General features: G+C 33.5%; 1 protein-coding gene and 1 non-coding gene across 3 annotated transcripts; one reads left to right on the top strand and one right to left on the bottom strand.

Moving 5' to 3' along the window:
- The first annotated feature begins 910 nt into the window (after positions 1-910).
- tmem179ba (transmembrane protein 179Ba) lies at positions 911-26,379 on the top strand. 2 transcript variants are annotated; one of them, XR_003938170.1, is made up of 7 exons: positions 911-1,148; positions 1,416-1,548; positions 8,151-8,347; positions 11,965-12,102; positions 16,590-16,668; positions 18,339-18,662; positions 26,323-26,379. XR_003938170.1 is itself a non-coding variant. In XM_030162757.1 (6 exons), exons 2-6 carry the CDS (start codon positions 1,450-1,452, stop codon positions 18,519-18,521), a joined length of 696 nt encoding a protein of 231 aa, XP_030018617.1. In that variant the 5' UTR covers positions 911-1,148; positions 1,416-1,449; the 3' UTR covers positions 18,522-18,835. The 2 variants fall into 2 exon arrangements, 1 of the variants encoding a protein (XP_030018617.1); XM_030162757.1 differs by lacking the exon at positions 26,323-26,379 and having other exon boundaries at positions 18,339-18,835.
- On the bottom strand, positions 19,270-19,351 carry trnas-gcu (transfer RNA serine (anticodon GCU)). Its single transcript has one exon. It is a non-coding gene; the product is annotated as a tRNA-Ser (tRNA).
- Positions 26,380-27,232: the final 853 nt, after the last annotated feature.

The raw sequence follows: 27,232 nt of genomic DNA, 5'->3' as shown, positions 1-27,232 counted from the left end.
ATTTTGCACCGCTAAATCCAAAAATGACATCTGTTTTTCTCAATCAGGTCAGGTTTTTTTGCTAATTTGATTTTGAAAAATTTGATCTTCTCACAAAATTGATTACATTTTTGTGACTTTATCAGTTGATTTTTTATATAGTTCTCACCCAAAATAGGTTTTAAGAGAAAAAAAATCATTTTCTAACAGGATGTATTTATTATTTATTATGTATTCACCGCAGATGTAGCAGAATACGTCAGGCTTATTTTTGCAAGATCTTCTAGTCGAAGCCATTTCATTCACCTGTAATATTAAAAAAAAAACATTAATCATAAATTGGCAAAAGTAAAATCTTCAGAACTCGTTTATTGCAAGAAATATGAAAGAATTTTGTATCATATGATGTGAAAATGCCCATAAATGTAAGCAAAAATGTTAAAAAGCCAATATGTAGCATAGTTGAGAAAGTTGACCTGATTGAGCAAAATTAATGTGATTTTTGGATTCAGAACACGAAAATTATCCTAAATCAGCTCAAAAAACTTAAATTTGTTGTTGACCAGTGTAATAATAATAATAAAAAATAAAAATAAAAAAATAAAAAAATCAATTGCAGTGTTTTTTTCATGCCTAAAGAAGAATAAAAATACTTAAGAAAAAAAAAAAATCTTGATTAAGGTTCTCATAATTCATGCATGAAAGGGTTAAGTAAAGTTACGCAACATTTGCACATTAACTGTTTTACTTGTAGAAAATGAAGCATAAAAGACGACAGAAGACTGTATATTTTGATAAATAATTGCTTTTATATAATGGGTTAGAAACATAAAGCTGCTCTTACTTCCCATAGTTTTGTTTTTTGTTTTTTTAATCTTTCAGGGTTAACAGGTGAAACCACTTCCTGACCCGAAGAAAATCGTTCTGTGCAGAAGTTTAACCAACCCATCAGTGTGACAAATCTAAAATTTTGCGCATTTTTAGAAGCGGATGAGCATATCTGCGCACAGAGAGGCACTAGTTTGTTGAAACCAAAAACAGGAGGGAACTGCAGGAGTTTAGTTTCAGACTGTGAGTGAGAAGCGGTGAAGTGGACGGAAAACTGCTCCAATAACACCGGATATTTCAACATTTCAGCGTCATATTTTACGCATTTTGGCACTTTGGAGGTACGGTCAGTTTTATGTTGTTTTACTGCAAATTATAGATTATAAGACCTTTAAATCTTCTTTTTTCATTTATTTATTCATTGTTATTCATCCATTTAGGCTTTTCTACTTTAATATTTAATTTCCTGTGACGCATCACCCCAGATTTGTCTTCACATCCGCGTGTGCGCTCTTTCCAAACTTCATCCACTTGAGGTTTTATTTTGAAACATGCAACACAGAAACGCGTTTCATCCACTGTGTTGAACTTGACGCACTTTCTTCCAGGTCGGGAAGGAAGGAAGGAACACGGGTTCGGTGGATGATGGCGGTAACGGTGCTGCTGCTGCTGGAGCTGGCTCTGTACGCCAGCTGTTTCGTGTGTGGGATTGTCACCGCCGCATCTGTAACCATAGTCCAGGTAACGCACAAGACAAAAAAAATACCTCTTATATGTTTGCATCCGGGTAGACAGAGTTTTTAGTGCGTGTGCCAAAAGTTTCAAGTTCACTAGAGTCGTAAATTCAACAAAAATAATGTGCGTAAAAGTGTGTTTTGAACTGAACGCGTAAGTATGGATGCTTTTACGCACTAGAAAAGAATTAATAAAGTCTTTTTATTTGCTAATAATAAAGCAAAGACTCTATAAACAGAGCAAGACTTTCACTTTCTTTTGATTTCCTGGTGAAGCTGGGCGTTTTATTTGGCACATGGACGCGCAATTGGGTTACAATTAAACAGCATCAACTCCCACGAGGAAACACTTCTACTTTCTCATCCTACTTTATTTATTTATTTATTTATTTATTTACACAGAGTCATGACATGCAAACTGTACACATCTAACTTTTATTCCTGAGTGTAGAGTCTCTTAAATGCTGCCAAAGTGCGTGAGAGTGCGTAAACGTTGATGCGCACTGGACTCATCATGTGACCATTTGGTCCTCGTGCCCAATTATCCCCCCCCACCACCACCACCACCACCACCACCACCCTCCCCTCCCCCCCATTTGTCTCTGGAAAAGTCCATTTGTAATGTGCATGGATCATTGTCTCATTCCATTTTCTCTCTAATAGTAAAAGTGGATTAAGTTGATGTATTAGATATTTAGGGTTATTCCAAATTCCCAGCATCCTCTTGGTCTTAAGGAAGTATTTTTATGAAAGGAAAGGGGGCGAGGGGGGGGTTGAAGGGGAGACAAGGCTTATCAGACAAGGCTAATTTATTTGTATAGCACATTTCAGCAACAAGGCAATTCAAGGTGCTTCACACAGGACATTCAAATACAATGAAACACGTTTAAAACATGATAAAAGAAACATGTAAAAGGGATTAACCCTGTCATGCATGAATTATGAGAACCTTAGGAAAGGTTTTTCTCTTGAGTGTTTTTATTCCTCCTTAGACATGAAAAAAAAAACAATACGATTGATTTTTTTTTTCATGGAGTTACAAAAATGTCCATGCATTTATTTTTTGAAGTAAAGAAGTGTGTGTTTCAAACCCAATATCAGAAAGTACGGAAGAAGATTAGGGCCACTAGAAAAAAAAAATACATTAAATTAAAATAAAGTCCAATATATGTATATTTTTTAATTATTATTATGAAAAAAAAGTAAGAATTCTGAGGAAAAAAGTCAGAATTCGGAGAAAAAAAGTCAGAATTCTCAGGAAATAAAGTCAGAATTCTGAGTTTAAAGTCAGAATTCTGGGGAAATAAAGTCAGAATTTGGAGAAAAAAGTCAGAATTCTGAGGAAATAAAGTCAGAATTCTGAGTTTAAAGTCAGAATTCTCAGGAAATAAAGTCAGAATTCTGAGTTTAAAGTCAGAATTCTGGGGAAATAAAGTCAGAATTTGGAGAAAAAAGTCAGAATTCTCAGGAAATAAAGTCAGAATTCTCAGGAAATAAAGTCAGAATTCTGAGTTTAAAGTCAGAATTCTCAGGAAATAAAGTCAGAATTCTGAGTTTAAAGTCAGAATTCTCAGGAAATAAAGTCAGAATTCTCAGGAAATAAAGTCAGAATTATGAGTTTAAAGTCAGAATTATGAGGAAATAAAGTCAGAATTCTCAGGAAATAAAGTCAGAATTATGAGTTTAAAGTCAGAATTCTCAGGAAATAAAGTCAGAATTCTCAGGAAATAAAGTCAGAATTATGAGTTTAAAGTCAGAATTCTGAGGAAATAAAGTCAGAATACTGAGTTTAAAGTCAGAATTCTCAGGAAATAAAGTCAGAATACTGAGTTTAAAGTCAGAATTCTCAGGAAATAAAGTCAGAATTCTGAGAATAAAGTCAGAATTCTGAGATTAAAGTCCAGTGCCCCTAATCCTGTTCCATAAGAAAGTAATATGAAAACAATGAAATAAAAACATTTTTAATGCTGCAGATCTGATGTTTTCTCCCATTTGAACATATGCTAATGCTAATTATTACTGACTTCATGGAGATAACATGCAAAAAAAACCTTTGTGTCGAACGAAAAACAAGTGATTTACACTCAGACATGTTATTGCAGATCAGGTTTATCAAGAACAGCAAAGTTACAGTAATAGTCTGAATGTCAGTGTATTATGGGATGGTGCATTAGCGTCCACTGTGTTGGCTGATATGGAACTAAAACAACAAAACCCATGAATGTACAAGTTAACAGCTGGAGAAGAACTGTGCACTGGAGTGACCACTGTGCATGAAAGGGTTAAAAACAGCAAGTAAGAAAACAACACATAAAATCCAAAAATATAAAAACACACACATATTAAAGTAAGAGTTGCAGTGCACAGTTTGGAAAGAGAATAGAAAATTTAAAAAGTCAAAAGCCTTTTTAGTCAAAGGCAGCAGAGAACAGGTGAGTCTTTAACTTCGACTTAAAAGAAGTCAGACTCTCAGCAGACCTGATATTTTCTGGTAGTTTGTTCCAGATATACAGAGCATAGAAACTGAACGCTGATTCTCCATGTTTAGTTCTGACTTTTGGAACACAAAGCAGACCTGCACCAGACCACACGAGTGATCTGGATGGTTCATACTGGACTAGAAGGTCTGTGATGGATTTTGGGCCGAAACCACAGGTGTCAAACATGCGGCCTGGGGACCAAAACCGGCCCGCCAAAGGTTCCAGTCTGGCCCACGGGATGAATTTGCAAAGTGCAAAAATTACACTTAAGATTTTAACAATCAAGGATGTCGAAGTTGTTTTTGTTCAGGTTCCACATACAAACCAATGTAATCTCAACTAAAATAATAGCATAATAACCTATAAATAATGACTCCAAATTTTCTTAGTTTAATGTGAAAAACATAATATTACATGACATCTATAAATAAGTAATGACAACTCCAAATTTTTCTCTTTGTTTTAGTGTAAAAACTTATATTAAATGATGAAAATATTAACATTTACAAACTATCCTTTAACAATAAAATGCAAAAAACCTGAAATTTTAAAACTGAAATTTTAACATTATTACCTCCGCCAAGGAGGTTATGTTTTTGCCAGGGTTTGTTTGTTTGTTTGTCTGTTTGTTTGTTTGTTTGTCTGTTTGTCTGTCCGTTAGTGTGCAACATAACTCAAAAAGTTATGGACAGATTTGGATGAAATTTTCAGGGTTTGTTGGAAATGGGATAAGGAAGAAATGATTAAATTTTGGTGGTGATCGGGGGTGGGGGGGCCCACGGGGGGGGCCACTGATCAGCCTTGGCGGAGGTCTGCGCTCTCCGAGTGCTTCTAGTTCTTCCTGTTATTAAATATTTTGTGCCTTTGTAGATCCAATCTGTAATATGCATGTATAAATGGTAAGTTGAGGTGTAATATTTTTAAAATTGCACTCATTTTTCTCAAGAAATTTCTTTTTCTTTCAGGTTATTCACATCATTTTTGTTTGGATAGTTTGCAAATGTACATATTTTTAGAATTTAATTTTGATTGCACTAAAACAAAGAGGAAAATTTTGGAGTCGTCATTATTTAGAGGTTATTATACTATTGTTTTACTGGTCCGGCCCACTTGAGATCAATTTGGGCTGAATGTGGCCCCTGAACTAAAATGAGTTTGACACCCCTGGCCTAAACCATTCAGTGCTTTAAACGCTAGCAAGAGAATTTCAAAGCAAATCGGTTGCATCAAACAGATACGGCAAGCAGACCTCAATAGATTCATCCATTCATTTGCTCATTTCATTTAGTGATGAGGACTAGAATGTGTTCAGCCAGACCCAGAACTGTCCTGTCATCAGATTAGGACTAGATTAGTATGATTCAGAACTGGAAAACATGGTCTAAAAGTCAAAACCCAATGGGGATGATGTCCCTGTAGATAATACAGGACTTTTATCTTTGCATCAGACTTGTTTCTGTCCTTGATGTGCACCTGATACCGTTATACATGTTTACATTTTGTGCTTTTCTGACCCAATTAAGCACCCATTACTAATGTTTTTATTACCCACCCCCCAAAAAGAGAGGCAAGAGGTATTGTTTTTGGTTCGGTTTGTTTGGTTGTTTGGTTGTTAACGCTCTAGCAGCAAAATTATTGGTTGAATTCATACCATATTGGGTTTACAGATTGCCAGTGACCCAGAATAGATCTGATTATGTTTTGGGAAAAAGTAGGTCAAAGACAGAATTTTTTATAAATTAAAAAAAAAAAAAAAAATTCCCATTTACTTATAATGGGCGAGATTTTAAATGTCTGTAGTAGCAAAAATTTTAATTGAATTCATACCAAATTGGGTTTATAGATTGCCAGTGACCCAGAATAGATCTGATTACATTTTGGGAAAAGTAGGTCAAAGACAGAATTTTTTATAAGTTAAAAAAAAAAAAAAAATTCCCATTTACTTATAATGGGTGAGATTTTAACCCTTTCATGCACGAATTATGAGAACCTTAGTCAAGATTTTTTCTTCAGTGTTTAGCCATGAAAAAAATAATGCAATTGAGTTTTTTTTTTTCTATGGAGTTACAAAAATATCCATGCATTTAATTTTTGAAGTAAAGAAACGTGTTTAAAACCCAATTTCAGAAAGTGATATGAAAACAATGAAATAAAAACATTTTTAATGCTGCTAATCTGATGTCTTCTCACATTTTAACATATTCTAATGCTAGTAATTACTCACTTCATGGAGATAATATGCAAAAAAAAAAAAACTTCTTGTCTAACAAATAACAATTGATTTACACTCAAACATGTTAGTGCAGATCAGGTTTATCAAGAACAGTAAAGTTACAGTAATGATCTGAATTACAGTGTTTGGGATGGTGCATAAGCGTCCACTGTGTTGGCTGATATGGAACTAAAACAACAAAACCCATGAATATACAAGAGAACAGCTGGAGAAGAACTGTCCACTGGAGTGGACAGTGCATGAAAGGGTTAAATGTCTGTAGCAGCAAAAATTTTAATTGAATTCATACCAAATTGGGTTTATAGATTGCCAGTGACCCAGAATAGATGTCATTTTATTTTTGGAAAAGTAGGTCAAAGTTTCAATTTTTCTGAATTTTTAAATCTTTTTTTTTCTCCATTTACTTATAATGGACGAAATTTCAAATGTCTGTAAAAACATCAATTTTGTTTCAATTTACTTCAAACTTGCCACATATATAGAGACAGTTGATATGCTGACATCAGCACATGCATAGACATGTTGACATCAGCTGGATCGATGCCAAAATAAGCTACAATACATGCGAGGGGCGGGGTTTGTTGTGCCCGGCACCACTTGTTTATTTATGTATTCATTTTCCACAAACCAGGTCTTTTGGACAACAGCAGAGTTACACAGGATGAAGTTAAGAGAAAATCCAACATGCCTGAGATATGACGACTACTCATGCCCCCTTATTTGTTAGTTATGATCAATAGATACTTTATTGATTCTTTGATGGATGTTTCTGCCAACAGAAGGTACATTGTGCCTATTATTTTATTTTATTTTTTTTTCCAAAATACAACTTGGTTAAATTATTCCTGTGTGTGTATTAGTACTTTTTGAACATTTTGAGCACAACTTCCAACAATATCGTGATAATAATGATAACCGTGATAATTTTGGTTTCAATAACCGTGATGTGAAATTTTCATATCGTTACATCCCTAATCGTGATATACAGTCTACTCTCGTTAAACCGCCCGCCGTTATACCGCCATTTTCGCTCACCGCCGACCAGAACCATTGCACAAAAATCCCCAATGCATTATTCCATTAGCTACCGCCATTTCCGCCTATCGCCATCCGCCAGCCCGGTTCCATGCACAAACAACACTTATACCATTGATTTCCCGACCGTTATACCGCCAGCGTGATTGCCATCAAGTACACATAAATTTTAACAATGCACTGAAACAAACGCGCCAGACGCTGATCGCGACAAGCTACGAGTAGGTCTACGGAACAGCCACCGTTCTTTTGTCGCAGAACACTCAGTAGGTCAGGATGTCGGGAAGAGGACGTGGGATTAAGCCAAAGCCTCAAGATGATGGGGTGTCATTTCCCGACACGGTATAATAATGCTTAAAATGTTTCCCCACTTTAAATGATCCCTTACAACATAACAGAATCAAGATTTATGTAGAAACGCAACTAGAACGGGTTAACGGAGGCAGCATAGACATCATATAGTAAAGACATGCACATTATGGACGCAACGCGTTGTAACGCCATTTTCGCTATACCGCCAATTTGGCCGTGAACGGAAGTTGGCGGTATAACGAGAGTAGACTGTATCATATTGTGATCCTAGTATTGTGATTTGTATTGTATTACCAGATTCTTGCCAATACACACCCCTAGTAACACCGACACCGATGAAAAGCTGATAAACAGGATGGTGAACCGGTTAGACTTCTACCATGTCAAATAGGGGAAATCTACCAACCTTATTATTACAGTGTTCGTTATGATCATTAGGTGTTGCTTTCTGTCTCCTTTTGCTTAATGATGTGTGAAGTCTATAAAATAACAATGTGGTTGTAAAAGTGGATAAAAATACAAGTGGAACTGGTGCTTTTTGTCTCTTAGGGTAATTTCGGAGGCCTGTGCATGCTCTATGGGCTGGTTAACTACAGTGCAACAACAGGCCTCATTGGAGTCCAGGCGTCCAGCTCCCCGTCTCTATGTTACTTCGTGTCGGCCATATCCGTCCTGGTGGCAGTGGTGTGTTTCTCCCTGTCTCTGTACTGGCTCTACACGTTCTGCATGGAAGGCAACATCAGGAGGTGAGCACAGAAGACTTCAGAGAGCATGCAAATATTCTCATCTCAATGCAACTTATGGTAAAGTGTAACTAAAAATGCTAACATTAACTTTTACGCAGCTTTACACTTTGACTCCGCTGTCTTTCACAAGCAAATATTATACTTTTTTCTCTTGTACATTTTGACTGACGGCTTTAGTTTCTTCTCATGTCACTCTTTTTCATCCACTCGCTGCCCGGTGGAAACCACACTTTTGTAAATCTGCCGATATTGAATGTCAGTCATTATCCCTTTTTACTCAGCACTTCGCCTTTATTCCGGAACGATGTCTGTGTAAACAAAATGGTGGGATCATTTGGCCCCACCTTTATCGCAGCTTTGTAACGCCTGTGGACAAAAATATCGGTTCTGCAATATATCGCGATATTTCATTTCACAATACTGTATCAATATCAAAAAGTACTGTGTCGATATTTGTAGGTATTTATTCAAATGCAGATATGGCGGAGTTTCATTTTTGTTTTTTTGGTTTTCTTTATTGTTTATATCTTATTTTTATTAAGTTATGGTTATTTGAAGCATCCTAAAAGCGCTTTTTACTGTCTGAGAGAGGCAGATGTTAGTTCCTTTGTTGGGATTGCACAAAAATAATGTTCTGATGTTAGTTCTGAAGTAATAGAATATAAAAATTTGAACAGGATCTTAAACTGTAATATCTGTAAAATATAATTGAAGTTTGAACACAGGAAAATTTTTATGATATAGCATCAGATCCTGTTGTAATGAAATAAAAATATGTTTATTATTTGTACATATTTCTGGTGTAATTCAATTCTTTGAAGAAATACTCATTTAAAAAAAGAAACAAACAAAAAATTGCTTTTTAACAGTATCATGATATGTCGTGATAGTATCGTGATTTGTATCGTATCGCCAGATTCTTGCCAATACACAGCCCTATCCATCATGCTTAGTACCTACAGTACAAGCCAGTGGGGTCAGTGTTATGATCTGGGGTTGGTTCATTTGGTCAGCTGACTTCCTGATGACACTGAATGACCAGATCGGAGTTGATTTTTTCTTTGCTGATGACACACATGTATTCAGAGACGACAACACCAGGATTCAACAAATTGTAAAAGAGTAGTTCAGGGAGCAAAAGATGTAATTTTCACACCTGATGTGATGGAGAAGACTTTAGACATCAATTAATACAAGATCTTAGCAGGAAATGAATGCAAAATAAATTCTATGACTTTGCATAAGCATTGTGTAGCAGCAAAATTAATGGTGTTTATAACTAGCTATTGTGTGTGATTTTTTAGTTTTTTAATTTTTAAATTTTTTGGCCAGACTGTCGACAGGATATGAAATAGTTCAGACAAACATGTACAGCTGTAAAATGCAGCATGCACATTAATTCAGCAGTAAGGTAAGGCAAGTTTATTTGTATAGCACTATTCACACACAGGGTAACTCCAAGTGTTTTACAAAGGCATAAAAAAAATCACGACAAAAGCAAAAGCAAGACATTGAAATTACATTAAAATCCAAAAAAAAGGGGAAAAAAAGACTTTAAAATCATCAGAAATAAAATGTGATTTTAACCCTTTCATGCATGAATTATGAGAACCTTAATCAAGATTTTTTTTTTTTCCAGAGGTTTTTTATTTCTCTTCAGGCATGAAAAAACAACAACAATGTGACTGAAATTTTTTTATGAACCTATTTTTCATAGATAGCAAAAATATTCACTCAGCTGGACATCATGCGTTTAATTTTTGAAGCAAAGAAACATGTATTTACTAATATATTGTGTGAAAACTCTGACATAAAACCATGTTTAATGCTGGTAATCTGATGTTTTCTCCCATTTTAACATACTCTAATACTAGTTACTACTTACTTCATGGAGATAATATGCAAGAATAAATAAATAAATAAATAAATAAAAACAGCAATCAGGAATTGATTTACAGTCAAACATGTTATTGCAGATCAGGTTTATCAAGTACAGCAAAGTTACAGTAACGGTATCAATTGCAGTGTATGAAATGATGCATAAGCTGATATGGAACTAAAATAACAATATCCATGAATATACAAGAGAACAGCTGTAGAATAGCTGTCCACTGGAGTGACCACTATGCATGAAAGGGTTAAAATGCATTCACAGGATTTAAAAAAAAGACATTAACCCTTTCATTCATACTGGTCACTACAGTGGACATTAATTCTACAGCTGTTCTCTTGTATATTCATGGATTTTATTGTTTTAGTTCCATATCAGCCAACATAGTGGACGCTTAAATGCATCATCCCATACACTGCAATACATACCATTACTGTAACTTTGCTGTTCTTGATAAACTTGATCTGCAGGAACATGCATTTACATGAGTGTAAATCAATTCCTTGTTATTGTTATGAGACTGTAATTAACAGTTATTTTTTTAAACAAAAAGTTGTTGTTTTTTTTGTGTGCATATTATCTCCATAGAGTGAGTAATAACTTATATTAGAGTATGTTAAAATGTGACAAAACATCAGATTAGCAGGATTTTAAAAATATTTTATTCATACAGGGTGGGGAAGCAAAATTTACAATATTTTGAGGCAGAGATTGAAAGACAGTGTATGACCAATTAGTTTATTGAAAGTCATGAGAATTTATTTGCCACAAGAAAACTGACATAATAGAAAATGTTTTTATTCTATGTGTCCTCCTTCTTTCTCAATAACTGCCTTCACACGCTTCCTGAAACTTGCGCAAGTGTTCCTCAAATATTCGGGTGACAACTTCTCCCATTCTTCTTTAATAGTATCTTCCAGACTTTCTGGTAATAGTTTTGCTCATAGTCATTCTCTTCTTTCCATTATAAACAGTCTTTATGGACACTCCAACTATTTTTGAAATCTCCTTTGGTGTGACGAGTGCATTCAGCAAATCACACACTCTTTGACGTTTGCTTTCCTGATTACTCATATGGGCAAAAGTTTCTGAAAAGGTATGGATAATAGTGTTAGGTATGATTATGACATCAGTATATGTTTGGTTTCAAAACAATTGATGTAGTGCCTGCTGAGAAAAAACAACTAGATGTTCATTGTAAATTTTGCTTCCCCACCCTGTAGTTTTCACACAGTGCATCAGTAAATACATGTTTCTTTGCTTCAAAAATGAAACACATGGTGTCCAGCTGAGTGGATGAAAAATAGGGTCATAAAAAAATTCCATCGCATTTTTTTTTTCATGCCTAAAGAGGAATAAAAACACTCACAAAAAAAAAATCCTGATTTATGCAAGAAAGGGTTATTTATATTAAAATCATACATTCAATTTAACATTAAAATAGAGTAAAGCAAGACATAAAAAAGTGCATTTAAAAGACAAGATTGAAAAGAGTTGACTCATAAGCACATGAAAAGAGGAAGGATTTTAACCTGGATTTAAAAACGGTCACATTTGTGGTTGATTTCAGTTCAGTAAAACATCCAAAACCAACACACTTTTTACTTTGTAGTGGAGTGTTTGCACTAATCTGAATACTACTTCCACTTCCTTAAAGTTTGACATACTTCTGGGTCTTGCGTCTTTAATCTCACTGTTTGACTCCATGCCTTTCATGTGTCCACAGGGAGCCCATGTGGATGAACGTCATCGTAGTTCTGTGCGGCGTCTTCCTGTTTTTCCTCCTCATCACCGGCTGCATGTTGAATATCGGCCGTAACACAATGTGCAACTCCGTCAGGCTAGAAGTTGTTAATATTACCAGGTGACGCAGACTCACACCCACAGACGCTCAGACATGTTCATGCAAAAACAAAGCCGGCACAAACAAAAGACTGAAACTAAAAACCACATCTGAAACCTGTTTTTTACGGGTCTAACCTTCTGATTTCCTCTTGTCTTTTTCACAGTCAGACTAATCTTTTGAAAGTTAAAGTCCAACCATGCTGCCTAAAACCTTTACTCTTTTACATGCAGGACATTTTGTGTGCCTCTAATCTTATTTCGGTGGTCATATGACTATTAATATTTCTTAGTATTTTAATTTCATCTGCACTATATGAGCTATAAATTACTACCGTGGTTTCATCTTTAAAGACTTCAGTTATATGATGTTGTGTTCATTTCCTGGAACTGTTTATTTTCAGTTCTGTTCACCTTAATGTTATTTGTGTTAAATGTGGATGTCATTATTAGGGTTTTATTTATTTATTTATTTATTTTTTATCTTTGGAATTTAAGTATGAAGCTGGCGGAGTGTTGTAAAGTAAATACTTACTTGTGTAAGTAAGGTTAAATTGCTAAATTAATGTAATAAGAGACAGTTACAGTTCTAAAATCTAATTTAGGTACATTTTATAACATTTACTTGTGATGATAAATGTATTTTATTTTTATTTTTTATTTAAAAAGCTTATTTCATCTGCAATATATAAGCCATAGATTACCGCCGTGGTTTCATCTTTAAAGACTTCAGTTATATGATGTTGTTGTGGCAGGTTTAATTTCCTGGAACTGTTTATTTTCAGTTCTGTTCACCTTAATGTTATTTGTGTTAAACGTGGATGTCATTATTAGGGTTTTTTGATTTTTATTTATTTATTTTTTTTATCTTTGGAATTTAAGTATGAAGCTGGTGGAGTGTTGTAAAGTAACTACTTACATGTTAAATTGCTAAATTAATGTAATAAGAGGCAGTTATAGTACTAAAATCTAATTTAGGTACATTTTATAACATTTACTTGTGATGATAAATGTATTTTATTTTTATTTTTTATTTAAAAAGCTTATTTCATCTGCAATATAAAAGCCACAGTGGTTTCATCTTTAAAAACTTCAGTTATATGATGTTGTTGTGGCAGGTTTAATTTCCTGGAACTGTTTATTTTCAGTTCTGTTCACCTTAATGTTATTTGTGTTAAACGTGGATGTCATTATTAGGGGTTTTTTGATTTTTTTTTTTTTTTTTATCTTTGGAATTTAAGTACGAAGCTGACGGATTGTTGTAAAGTAAATATTTACATGTTAAATTGCTGAATTAAAGTAATAAGAGACAGTTACAGTTCTAAAATCTAATTAAGGTACATTTTATAACATTTACTTGTGATTATAAATGTATTTTATATTTATTTTTTATTTAAAAAGCTTATTTCACTGTATTTCACCTCACTGTAAAATACATCCTCTCTGTAAAAAAATACATCCTCACTGTAAAAAATACATCCTCTCTGTAAAAAATACAGCCTCACTGTAAAAATACAGCCTCACTGTAAAATGCATCCACACTGTAAAAAATACATCCTCTCTGTAAAAATACAGCCTCTCTGTAAAAAATGCATCCTCACTGTAAAAAATACAGCCTCAGTGTAAAATACATCCTCACTGTAAAAAATACATCCTCTCTGTAAAAAATACAGCCTCACTGTAAAAATACAGCCTCACTGTAAAATGCATCCACACTGTAAAAAATACATCCTCTCTGTAAAAATACAGCCTCTCTGTAAAAAATGCATCCTCACAGTAAAAAATACAGCCTCACTGTAAAATACATCCTCACTGTAAAAAATACATCCTCTCTGTAAAAAATACAGCCTCACTGTAAAAATACAGCCTCACTGTAAAATGCATCCACACTGTAAAAAATACATCCTCTCTGTAAAAATACAGCCTCTCTGTAAAAAATGCATCCTCACTGTAAAAAATACAGCCTCAGTGTAAAATACATCCTCATTGTAAAAAATACATCCTCTCTGTAAAAATACAGCCTCTCTGTAAAAAATGCATCCTCACTGTAAAAAATACAGCCTCACTGTAAAATACATCCTCGCTGTAAAAAATACATCCTCTCTGTAAAAAATACAGCCTCACTGTAAAAATACAGCCTCACTGTAAAATGCATCCACACTGTAAAAAATACATCCTCTCTGTAAAAATACAGCCTCTCTGTAAAAAATGCATCCTCACTGTAAAAAATACAGCCTCAGTGTAAAATACATCCTCACTGTAAAAAATACATCCTCTCTGTAAAAAATACAGCCTCACTGTAAAAATACAGCCTCTCTGTAAAAAATACAGCCTCACTGTAAAAATACAGCCTCTCTGTAAAAAATGCATCCTCATAGAGATGATGCAAATTCACAAACTCAAACACAAGTCTGAACCAGGTACAAAAAGAGGAACATGGTGCAAAGGAAAAAATGAGCTGCAAGACACAAAACCACATACATAATCATCAAATGCTCTGTAAATGGAGAAATGATGCAAACCAAGAAAATATCTGCAGACAAAAAATGCTTCATCAAGGTTCTAATAGTTTTGGATTTTTCATTATGGTTTAGTTTTATTTAGTTTTGACTTTTTTTTTCTTCCTATAATTCAGTTAGTTTTAATTAGTTTTTAGAGCAGGTTTGCTAGCTTTTATTAGTTTTCATTATATTCCAAATGCTTCGTTTTAGTTTAGTTTTAGTTTCTTTATATTTTTTATCTTCTTCACTGTCGAATTCAAATAAATCCCAGACAGAACTCTGCTGCTTTCTCCCAGTTTTAGTCTCCATGTTTCCAGGTAGAGTAGGGACAAAAAGACGACTGTAAACCACAAGTGACGACAAGTGACGGACCGTTAAATATCATATGGTGCCAGCAGCTAAAATTGCTTGGGGGAAATAAATCCATTTTATATCAATCCAACATTGACAAAGATGAAGTGAATTTTATCCATAATTTTTATACGTTTTAGTTAGTTTTGTAAGCACATGATACAGTTTCAGTTAGTTATCATTGTTTTCTTTTAGTTATAGTTTTTATTTATTTCAGTTAACAAAAATGTTTTTACAATTCTAGTTTTCGTCATTTCGTTGTTTTCGCTACAGAACCGGTCACTACAACGGAAGTGCTCCAAACCTGTAGGGGGCGCTGTCTGCAGAACAGGTCAATGCAGGATGGAGAGAGAGAGAGACGGTGAACAGCTGACTGACAGTGGGAACAAACTGAAGTTACAGCGTAGCGCGGTCATGTGACTTTTATTTGATTCTATTTGACACTAGTCTGTTGTCTATAAACACTGCCCCCTACAGGTTTGGAGTACTTCCGTTGTAGTGACTGGTTCTGCAGCGTTTTTCGTTTGCAGATGTTTTCTTGGTTTGCATCGTTTCTTTATTTGCAGAGCATTTGACGATTATGCATTTGTTTTTGTTTCTTGCGGCACTTTTTTTTTCCTTTGCACCACATTCCTCATGTTGTACCTTGTTTAGACTTGTGTTTGAGTTTGTGAATTTGCATCGAGTCTGTACTTGCAGCTGTTTTCTCTAACTGAGACGCATTGGGCCGTTGTAATGTGTTTGGTCCTTATTGGCCACCGTAGTTTTTGCTTCAAATTATGTTCAGAGTGCTGGAAAACTTCCATGACAGTAGTTAGAGAAGAGTTCAATAAATTACGTTAAAATGATAAAAGGGGGAATGCATGTTAAGATCGTCATACATACATACACTACAAACAAAAAGTTAAGGATATTTTTAATTTTTGGGGCATTTTTTTTCAGTTCAGGGATTCTTGCACAGTGCTTTTTATTTTTTTGTGTGTGAATTGAAACATATTTTTTTAATGACCAGACATAGTTTTATTTACTAATAGCAAAAATGACAAAAAAAAAGAAAAGAAATATCTTTAGCTTTTTGTTTGTAATGTACACGAATAAAAACCACACATACAGTACATATACACAGATACATGCATATACACACTTATGTTCATGTATTGTGCATCCACCAACCAGTAAATTACAGTCACCCTCAACAGTAAACACCTACTTCATCCCTGTTTGATGTGAAATTCATTCCATTGCAACTCATTCTAAAGTGGTTTCTGTTTGGATGTTGCTTTTAAAACTCCACATTCAGTTTGTTTCATAGTTTAACTCCAATGACAGATACACAAACACCTCCCTTGGTTGTTTAAACACAGAATTTTCCCCTTTAATTATAGTTCCTCTATTCAACAATATCATCTGTGTGAAATCAGAAATGTTGTCTAACTTTACTGCACAGTGTGAATGTGTAAATGTGTGCTTTCGGGACTGTAAGTTACATTACTTTGTTTAAGTCATGCCAATAGTTGCATTATTATATTTTTTAAAAAGATAACTAGTCATCTATATCCCACATTTCAAACATAACCTTGTCAACACTGACTCTGAAACACTAAGAGTAGTTGTTTATGACCTATCAGGGCTTTAAATGTTGTGTGTGTCTTTTCAGCTGTGAAGATGCCCAGACCAGACAATGGAGCTCTCCAATTAAAGGAGACAGATTCTACAGCAGTCTACACAAAGCTGAGGTCAGGAGGCATTAACCTGCATTTAAAAAAAAACAAAACAGTATTTTGCACATGATGCAGATGTTTTTATTAACAGAGGCACAAGCTCAACACCAAAAATCTATTTTCATAAACCTGAATTAATCAAAACAACACATAGAAGCACATGCATGGTCAATAAAAAGATATTTATTCACATTATGCATTAGGAAATTGAACGCAACTCATCATCTCATGTATAGAATAGAATAGAATAGAATAGAATAGAATAGAATAGAATAGAATAGAATAGAATAGCCTTTATTGTCATTGTGTGTACAATGAAATCAGTCAGTGCAACAATACTAATAAAACACCAGTGCTTTAGAAAATAAGAATAGAGCGAATGGAAAATTACAAAAACCAAAATAAGATAAGAAAATAGAATATAAATGTTACAGTTTCACAAAGTAACTTAAGAATAGAGCTTAGTAGAATAAAAATAAAACTGGACAAAACATGAATACACACAAATTTACAATATTAACAGTATGTATATCTATCAACAGTATTAAAAGTATGGATTACCTATAAATAACAGTATATATATTTATTAACAGTATATATTACCTATAAATAACAGTATATATATTTATTAACAGTATGTATTACGTATAAATAACAGTATATATATTTATTAACAGTATGTATTACGTATAAATAACAGTATATATATTTATTAACAGTATATATTACCTATAAATAACAGTATATATATTTATTAACAGTATGTATTACCTATAAATAACAGTAAATATATTTATTAACAGTATGTATTACCTATAAATAACAATATATATATTTATTAACAGTATGTATTACGTATAAATAACAGTATATATATTTATTAACGGTATGTATTACGTATAAATAACAGTATATATATTTATTAACGGTATGTATTACGTATAAATAACAGTATATATATTTATTAACAGTATATATTACCTATAAATAACAGTATATATATATATATATATATATATATATATATATATATATATATATATATATATATATATATATAAACAGTATTAACAGTATGTATTACCTATAAATAACAGTATACACATATATATATATATATATATATATATATATATATGTGTGTGTGTGTGTGTGTATATATATGCATATATATATATATATATTAACAGTATTAACAGTATGTATTACCTATAAATAACAGTATATATATTTATTAACAGTATGCATTACCTATAAATAACAGTATACTGTATATATTTATTAACAGTATGTATTGCCTATAAATAACAGTATATATATTTATTAACAGTATTAACAGTATGTATTGCCTATAAATAACAGTATATATATTTATTAACAGTATGTATTGCCTATAAAAACAGACAGATAGTGTTTGAGTGTATATTCTTTAAATAGTCGTATAAACTTTCTCAGTGTCGGACAGAACTTCCTCATACTGCTGCAGCTGCTACACGTCCTAACTTGTGTTTCCATTGGTAACCGTTGAACTGAACAGGTGACAGAGGCTCCTGTCCTGGTGTTCTTCATGTGTGGGCTCTCTCTCTCTCTCTCTCTCTCTCTCTCTCTCTCTCTCTCTCTCTCTCTCTCTCTCTCTCTCTCTCTCTCTCTCTCTCTCTCTCTCTCTCTCTCTCTCTCTCTCTCAGACGGCTGTGTGGGTCAACTTCTTCTTCTGGCTCATCATCGGCGGTCTGGTGTTTATGCAGAGGCGTCACAGCTTGGGGACCAAACTGATCCCAGGAGGCTCGGCCGGGGGGCTTTTCGGAGACCCGGGGGTGACGGCTGCAGAGACAGAGCCCTTTTTCAACCGTCCTGCACGACCGCAGTGAGGAGTGGCCGAGAAAACGACAAAAACACACACAGCAGCGTTGGGTTATCTAGTGGCAGGACATTAGTTCCACATTTTTAACAGAAATCTAAATAAGGTTCAGGCGTTTGCAGTAAGTTCTACATGTTGGTGTAGATCACAGGTGTTAAACATGCGGCCTGTGGGCTAAAACCGACCCGTGGGATGAGTATGTGAAACGCAAAAATTACACTAAAATATTACTGGTGTCAAACTCATTTTAATTCAGGTTCCACATACAGACCAATTCAATCTGAAGTGGGTCAGACCTGTAAAATACTATCATAATTACCTAGAAATAATGAAAACCGCAAATATTCTCTTTATTTTAGTGTAAAAAAACTAAAAATTAAATGAACATTTTTACTTTTACTATGATTTTACAAAAAATGTGAATAACCTGAACAAATATGAACAATCTGTAATGTGCAATTTTACCAATATTCTGCCTGTTACTAAATGTTTTGTGTATTTGTAATTGTAATGTGCATGTGTAAATGATAAACTAAGGCATAATATTGTTAAAATTGCATTATTTTTCTTCAGACATTTCAGGTTGTTCAGGTTTTTCAGATTTTTAAGGAAACTTTGTAGATGTAAACACTTTCATATTTATTATTATCATTATTATTTTACTGGTCTGGCCCGCTTCAGATCATTCTGGGCTGTGTGTGGATGTTGAACTAAAATGAGTTTGACGCTCCTGGTGATTTCATAAATATTTCTCCTACCGACGAGGATGGGATTCGAACCCACGCGTGCAGAGCACAATGGATTAGCAGTCCATCGCCTTAACCACTCGGCCACCTCGTCAGATGGCACTGTGGAGATAAAAATAACATGATGACACTTCAGTACTTCCCCTGTTTCTATGTGCATTTACTGCTTCCCTTTTACAGATAACACCAGATAACACTGCTACCGGGTCACACAGGAATGTGAATTTCTTCATTTACGGCAGGTTTGTTTACATAACCCACAAACTGGAGAGGTTGTTGCCGGCGTTGTACTTCTTTATTGTGCTAATAGTTTTTTCTGTTACTGACCTATTATTAACATCATTGTAAAATGCCAAACTACATGTATCTCAACAGCTTTATTTGGCTTTTTTTTTTTTAATGTAAAATGATTGTGGCCGGACGTAAAACCAGTGATTTTTACAATTTTGAGATTTTTTTACTCTGTCACCAAGTTTTATTTCTACATGTCATCTTTATTTTTTATTTATGATGAATTGTTTTGTTTGATTTTTGAGTAAATTTTCTGTTAAACTTAAAATTCGCCTGTAGATCTCGGACTGTACGTCTAACTACTGTATGTGAACAAAACGTGTGCGTGACAAAACTCCACCACAGCATTAAAAACAGCAGAGGTGACACTCCAGTCACATTCAGGAGGATTTTTACTGTAACTGTGTCGCAGATAGTCACCTCATGTACCGTCTTCTGTCTGATTCTGTATCTGGGTCCTGAACCCTGAAGGTTTTCCCATAAGCCATTTGGACACATTCTGTTACTTTTCCAAACAATAAACCAAAGTGTGGAAACACAAAAATACTAAGGCTGTGTACTTATGTCTGAAAGTTTTTGTTAATCTGATTATATTGGAACAGGAGAAGTTGGATTAATGATCTCTGTCTCCCTCTGCAGGTAGATATTAGATACTGCTTCTCATATTTCAGAAAACACACTGGATACTGTACATCAGGAGTGTCAAACTCATTTAGTTCAGGGGCCACATTCAGGTAAGTTTGACCCCAAGTGGGCCGGACCAGTAAAAAACTAACATAATGCTACATAAATAATGTCAACTCCAAACTTTCCTCTATGTTTGAGAGTGAAAAAGGTAAAAAAAAAAAAAAAACATCATGAAAATGTTTACATCTACAAACTATCCTTTGAAAATGTGAATAACACAAACTAAAATTTCTTCAGAAAAATAGGTGCAATTTTTTTTACAGTGTCATGCTTCAGTTTATCATTTGCACATGTACTTTAGAACTTACAGATCACAGTGGATCTACAACAAACAGACAGAATATTTTAAAATTGCACTTCTTAACACATTTCAGGTTCATATTTCTTCAGGTTATTCATGGTTTTTGAGAAATGATAGTTTGTTTTAGTGTAAATACAGTAAAATTACATGAACATATTTACATTTACTAGGAGAAAGTTTGGAGTTGTCAGTATTTATAGGTTATTATGAAGGTATTTTACTGGTCTGACCCAGCTGAGATTGAATTACCCTGACTGTGGAACCTGAAATAAAATGATTGTTAATATTTTATGGGTAATTTTTGCATTTCACAAATTCATCCCATCGGCCGGACTGGACCCTATGGCGGGCCAGATTTGGCACCTGCATGTTTGACACCCCTGCTTTACATCCTCACAAAAAATATACCTCTCTACCACAAGAAATTTTTACAAATCTCTTTTTTTTTTAAATTATGTTGCATCAATATGGTACATATAAACCATTGTTTTAATTAACACATGAAGGAAAGTATAAATGACAAACACTTTTTTCTGCAGGACATTGACAATGCAAATAGGCATTTTTTTAAAATTCTCATCATTTTGTATTTGTGTTTTATCGGTTTATTTAATAGGGACCATGCATATTTATGAACATTTCATTCAGTCATTCATTTGTTTTGAGCAAAAGAGAAAAAAACAAAACATTTTTAGGTGTACAAGGAACCAATAGCAGAGTAAATACATTAATAAATAAAGGTGATCAAAATGATATAGCAGGGGTGTCAAACTCATTTTAGTTCAGGGGCCACATTCAGCTAAATTTGATCTGAAGTGGGCCGGACCAGTAAAATAATAACATAATGATATATAAATAATGTCAACTCCGAACTTTTCTCTATGTTTAAGAGCGAAAAAAGTAAATTTACATTGTGAAAAGGTTTACATCTACAAACTATCCTTTCAAACAATGTGAATAACATGAACAAACGGAAAAAAATGAATGTAATTTTAACAATATTCTGCCTCAGTTTATCATTTTACATATGTACATTATAACGTACAGATCACAGTGGATCAACAAATACACAAAACATTTAAAATAACAGAATCTTGTTAAAATTGTACTTACTTCTCTTAAGACGTTTCAGGTTGTTCATATTTGTTCCGGTTATTCACATTTTTTGTGAAATTATACTTTGTTTTAGTGGAAATACATGAAAATATTTACATTTATAGAGAGAAAAATGTGGAGTTGTCATTATTTCTATGTTATTATGATTGTAGTTTACTGGTCTGACCCACTTGAGATTGAATTGGTCTGAATGTGGAACCTGAACTAAAATGATGTTAATATCTTCAGTGTAATTTTTGCATTTCACAAATTGATCCCAAGGGCCGGACTGGAACCTTTGGCGGGCCAGATTTGGCCCCCGGGCCGCATGTTTGACACCTGTGCGATATAGCAATTGTCATGTCCACTAGTAATAACAAAATAAATTCAATATGTACTGCTCAAAAAGGAGTGGGAAGAAGAAAACTTATGAAATCCCACCCCCATCTCACATTTATACAACATAACACATTACTTTTGCTTCCTTAACAATAAAGTTCCATCTGTTTAAAGTCTGTAAATAACAGTGTTGTATAAAAAATACACCCTTTTACAGGCGCTTTTAGCAGCCAGCAAGAAATCTATTACAAGAAGGTGGTTAAAGCCAACTCCACCAACATTAAAAGATTGGTACGAGACTGTCTTGCAAATTTAAAAAAAATGGAAAAAATGGACTTACTCTGTCAGAATCCAGAGGGATACATTTTACCATATTTGGGACAAATGGATTAAGTTTGTATCCTCTAGCCACCCAGAATTTGTATCACTCCTCTACGAATTTCTTCTTTATATAACACTGGGTTACAAAAAATTTTTTTTTGCAAGTTGTCTAGGTTTTTTCAACTGAATTAGGACCATTTCGCACCGCTAAATCCAAAAATGACATCTGTTTTTCTCAATCAGGTCAGGTTTTTTTTGCTAATTTGATTTTGAAAAATTTGATCTTCTCACAATCTGCGCCCAAACTTTATCTTTGTCACCAAGTTTAATACCAAAATAAGATTGGTAAACACACTTTATGAAACTTGTGACTTGATTCCTGTTAGGTCCAATGGTGTATTCACCGCAGATGTAGCAGAATACGTCAGGCTTATTTTTTCAAGATCTTCTAGTCGAAGCCATTTCATTTACCTGTAATATTAAAAAAAACATTCATCATAAATTGTCAAAAGTAAAATCTTCAGAACTCGTTTATTGCAAGAAATATGAAAGAATTTTGTATCGTATGATGTGAAAATGCCCATAAATGTAAGCAAAAATATTAAAAAGCCAATATGTAGCATAGTTCAGAAAGTTGACCTGATTAAGCCAAATTAATGTGATTTTTGGATTCAGTACACCATTATTAACCTAAATCAGCTCAAAAAACTTGAACAATAAATTTGTTGTTGACCAGTGTAATCTCCCTGTCTTTACTCTTTGCGAATGTTTTAACTTTTGCGTAAACGTGTGTAATGTTTAAAGAACCCAGAGGTATTGAAAGCTGTGATTGTCTTTTTTTTAAGTGAGAAATTCCAAAACTGTAAACACTCAGTTCATATGTTTTGGTTTTTTTTGTTTGACACTGTTGTATGTATAAAATAAGAAATACAAAAAGGACTCTAATCGATATCATATGTATGAATGTTAATGCTGAGATATCTTGCTCCTTTTCCAATAAAAACAAGATAAAAATAAATAACTAAATAAAAAATACACCCATGTAAATATGCCAGAATTAGTAGAAATAACTACTTTTCATTTGCAGTCTGTAGGCAGGTGACAGAACAAGACTTAAAACATTGATCCAGCACTCATTCACTGTAAATTAATTATTAAAAAAAATGATAATAATACACATAATGATGACATAGACATCAAAATAAACAAAAAACAAATACACATAGGATGACCACATGGGCATTAGCCTATTCATTCACCTCTATACTTGCATCCAGTTTAACAGAGAAAGTGTATGTATGGGTGACAAAATATGTCAGTTAAAAGTGAGGGGATAATGATTTAAGCCTCTTCAAACAAAGACTCTGTGGAAGAAAACCTCACCTCAGACTCCATGTAATGAAACAGAGGGTGCATGCAGTTTTATAAAATGTGTTTCATAAAATTACAAACCATGATCAAAACAGGATCTGAACAGTTTAGATGCGTAGTTTCAACATAACAGACTATCAGTGAATTTAAGTAAATGTAGACAATTTCCCTTAGGGGTCAATATTACAGCAAATGAAAAGAAAGGGTTAATTATTTCCTCCAAATTTTCAAAAAAAGTGTGTTAAATAGAACAAAATCATCTTTGCTATCATTTTTTTTTTTTTTTTTTTTTTAAATCTCACCTTGTTTGTGGGTCTGACCTTAAGACTTAACACACATCAAATGACAGACCAGTGTTTACATTTTTACTAATCATTAATCTGCAAACTGAGTTTAACTTCCTCTACAGATTAATAAAGTTCTCCTGAATGTGCATGTGTTGAAAGTTCATTACGGCATGAAAAACAGTGCAAAGCAGTGAATGAAGCAGTATCATCTGCTCACTTTTGATCATTTTTTAAAACATTTTCAAACCTGAAACTGGATTTTAAATGTTTACAAAACTTAGCACCAGAGATTTTATGCAATTTTTTCATGAGACAAAATAATGGCAGGAATTGCACGTTGAAAGACCCCCATGGGGCAGTTAACTTTCTCTATAAAAGGCTCTCAAATGTGGAACACACTGCAGACAGAAATAAAATTAACCCATAAAGACCCAAACACACACCATCAACCAAAAGCATCTACTGATCTAAAATGTTTAACCCTTTCATGCATGAATTACAAGAACCTTAATCAATTTTTTTTTCTTGAGTGATTTTATTCCTCTTTAGGCATTAAAAAAAACCAATGCAACAATTTTTTTTTTTATTAAGCTATTTTTCATGGAGTTGCAAAAATGTCCACTCAGCTGGACACCATGCGTTTAATTTTTGAAGCAAAAAAGCATGTATTTACTGTGAAAACTATGAAATAAAAACGTTTTAATACTGCTAATCTGATGTTTTCTCACATTTTAACATACTCTAATACTAGTCATTACTCACTTTATTGAGATAGCATGCAAAAAAAAAAGAACTTTTGTCATTAATTACAGTCTAATAACAATAACAAGGAATTGATTTACTCTCAAATATGTTAGATCAAGTTTCTCTAGAACAGCAAAGTTACAGTAATGTTATCAATTGTAGTGTATGGGATGATGCGTAAGTGTCCAATGTGTTGGCTGATATGAAACTAAAACAACAAAATCCATGAATATACAAGAGAACAGCTGTAAAATAGCTGTCCACTGTAGTGACCACTACGCATGAAAGGGTTAATACCTGTTGATCCATTAATCCTATCAATACATGTAAATAATTGGTGTAAAATGCAGTTTGTCATCTTTTCATGGTCATCACATATGACTTATTTAGACGTTCAGAGGCTCCATAGTTAACATCTTCTACAACATTGATTCACTAGTAAAACCCATGGACTTGAACCAATGACAGTGACAGGAGACACTCATTTTATATTTAGTCAATGATATTTTTGCTGAAAAAGCAACTTTTCCCTAATTTTTTTTCTGATTTGATATAATAACCTTTGAATTTTCTCGGAGCTTTAATGAACATCTACATGATCAGTGAATTCAATATAGGAAAATGTATGATTTACACTGAAAAAAAATTCAAATAAAGAGGATAATATTACAATGAATGCTGATCATTCATTTAACCCTTTCATGCATGAATTATGAGAACCCGAATTGAGATTTTTTTTTTTTCCAGTGTTTTTATTCCTCTTTAGGCATGAAAAAAATAATGCGATTGAAACAGTTTTTTATGAACCTATTTTTCATGGAGTTGCAAAAGTGTCTACTCAGGTGGACACCATGTGTTTAATTTTTGAAGCAAAGAAATATGTTTTTATTGATACGCTGTGTGAAAACTATGAAATCATTTTTTAAATGTTGTTTATCTGATGTTTTGTCACATTTTAACAAACTCTAATACTAGTTATTACTCACTTTACAGGGATTATATGCAAAAATAAAAAATAAAAAAATAATAATAATAATGTTAATGACAGTCTAACAACAATAACAAGCACCTGATTTACACTCAAACATGTTAATGCAGATCAGGTTTATCAACAGCAAAGTTACAGTAATGGTATGAATTGCAGTGTATGGGATGATGCTTAAGTGTCCACTGTGTTGGATGATATGGAACTAAAATAATAAAATCCTTGAAAATACGATAAGAGAACAGCTGTAGAATAACTGTCCACTGTAGTGACCACTATGCATGAAAGGGTTAAGAGAGGTTTATATAGAGAAAAATCTATTTGGAAACTGACACAAAACTATCACTGGGTATTTATGGGTTAAGACAAAATATAAAAACTTTTAACAAAAGCGTCAAAGGCTGGCTACAGCAAAATTAGAGATGTGAGCGTTTTTAACGATTCTGAATTCACTGTAATTCTATGTAACCTTGATGTAAATATTTAACATATGCTGTATTCTTATATAGATATACGTTTGTGATTGTAGCATGTCATTTTATGTCATTAAATGTTTTCTTTCTGTCCTTTCCTTCTGTCCATCCGTCCGTCTTTCTTTCCTCTACTAAAAGCCTAACTAGCAATATCTATAATCTATGTCACAGGTATCAAACTTGTGGCCCGGGGGCCAAATCCGGCCCGCCAAAGGGTCCAGTCCGGCCCTTGGGATGAAAATTACACTGAAGATATTAACAATCATTTTAGTTCAGGTTCCACATTCAGACCAATTCAATCTCAAGTGGGTCAGACCAGTAAAATACAATCATAATAACATAGAAATAATGACAACTCCACATTTTTCTCTTTGTAAATGTAAATATTTTCATGTATTTCCACTAAAACAAAGAATAATTTCACAAAAAATGTGAATAACCAGAACAAATATGAACAACCTGAAATGTCTTAAGAGAAGTAAGTACAATTTTAACAAGATTCTGTCTGTTATTTTAAATGTTTTGTGTATTTGTTGATCCTCTGTGATCCGTATGTTATAATGTACATATGTAAAACGATAAACTGAGGCAGCATATTGTTAAAATTACATTCATTTTTTTCCGTTTGTTCATGTTATTCGCATTGTTTGAAAGGACAGTTTGTAAATGTAAACCTTTTCATAATGTAAATTTACTTTGTTCACTCTTAAACATAGAGAAAAGTTCGGAGTTGACATTATTTATATATTATTATGTTATTATTTTACTGGTTCGGTCCACTTCAGATCAAATTTAGCTGAATGTGGCCCCTGAACTAAAATGAGTTTGACACCCCTGATCCATGTCAATCATCAGTTACTACAGCTTGTCTGTAACAGGTGGAAGGCATACTATGTAATTTGCATTGTCCCTATTAAATAAACTTTAGAAATAAAATAGATAAATACTTGCTAAATGCATTAGCTTCAAGTGTTAGTGGTTTCAGAGGTAAAGCTTTAAGCATCCCTCTTCGTGTTTAAACATTCCCAAAAGGCTGTAATACTGTTAGCGTGTGGCAGAAGTCCAAATCCTGGGTCAGCTA

Source organism: Sphaeramia orbicularis, chromosome 18 (assembly GCF_902148855.1).
Source record: "Sphaeramia orbicularis chromosome 18, fSphaOr1.1, whole genome shotgun sequence".
Taxonomy (NCBI): domain Eukaryota; kingdom Metazoa; phylum Chordata; class Actinopteri; order Kurtiformes; family Apogonidae; genus Sphaeramia; species Sphaeramia orbicularis.
The sequence above is the reverse complement of the archived record's forward strand: the minus strand, read 5'-3'. Positions and strand labels throughout refer to the sequence as shown.

Coding starts and splice junctions, on each gene's coding strand:
- tmem179ba (XM_030162757.1), top strand. CDS start 1,450: ATGATGGCGGTAACGGTGCTGCTGCTGCTGGAGCTGGCTCTGTACGCC. Junction 12,103..16,589: donor GAAGTTGTTAATATTACCAG/GTGACGCAGACT, acceptor GTGTCTTTTCAG/CTGTGAAGATGCCCAGACCA. Junction 16,669..18,338: donor GCAGTCTACACAAAGCTGAG/GTCAGGAGGCAT, acceptor TCTCTCTCTCAG/ACGGCTGTGTGGGTCAACTT.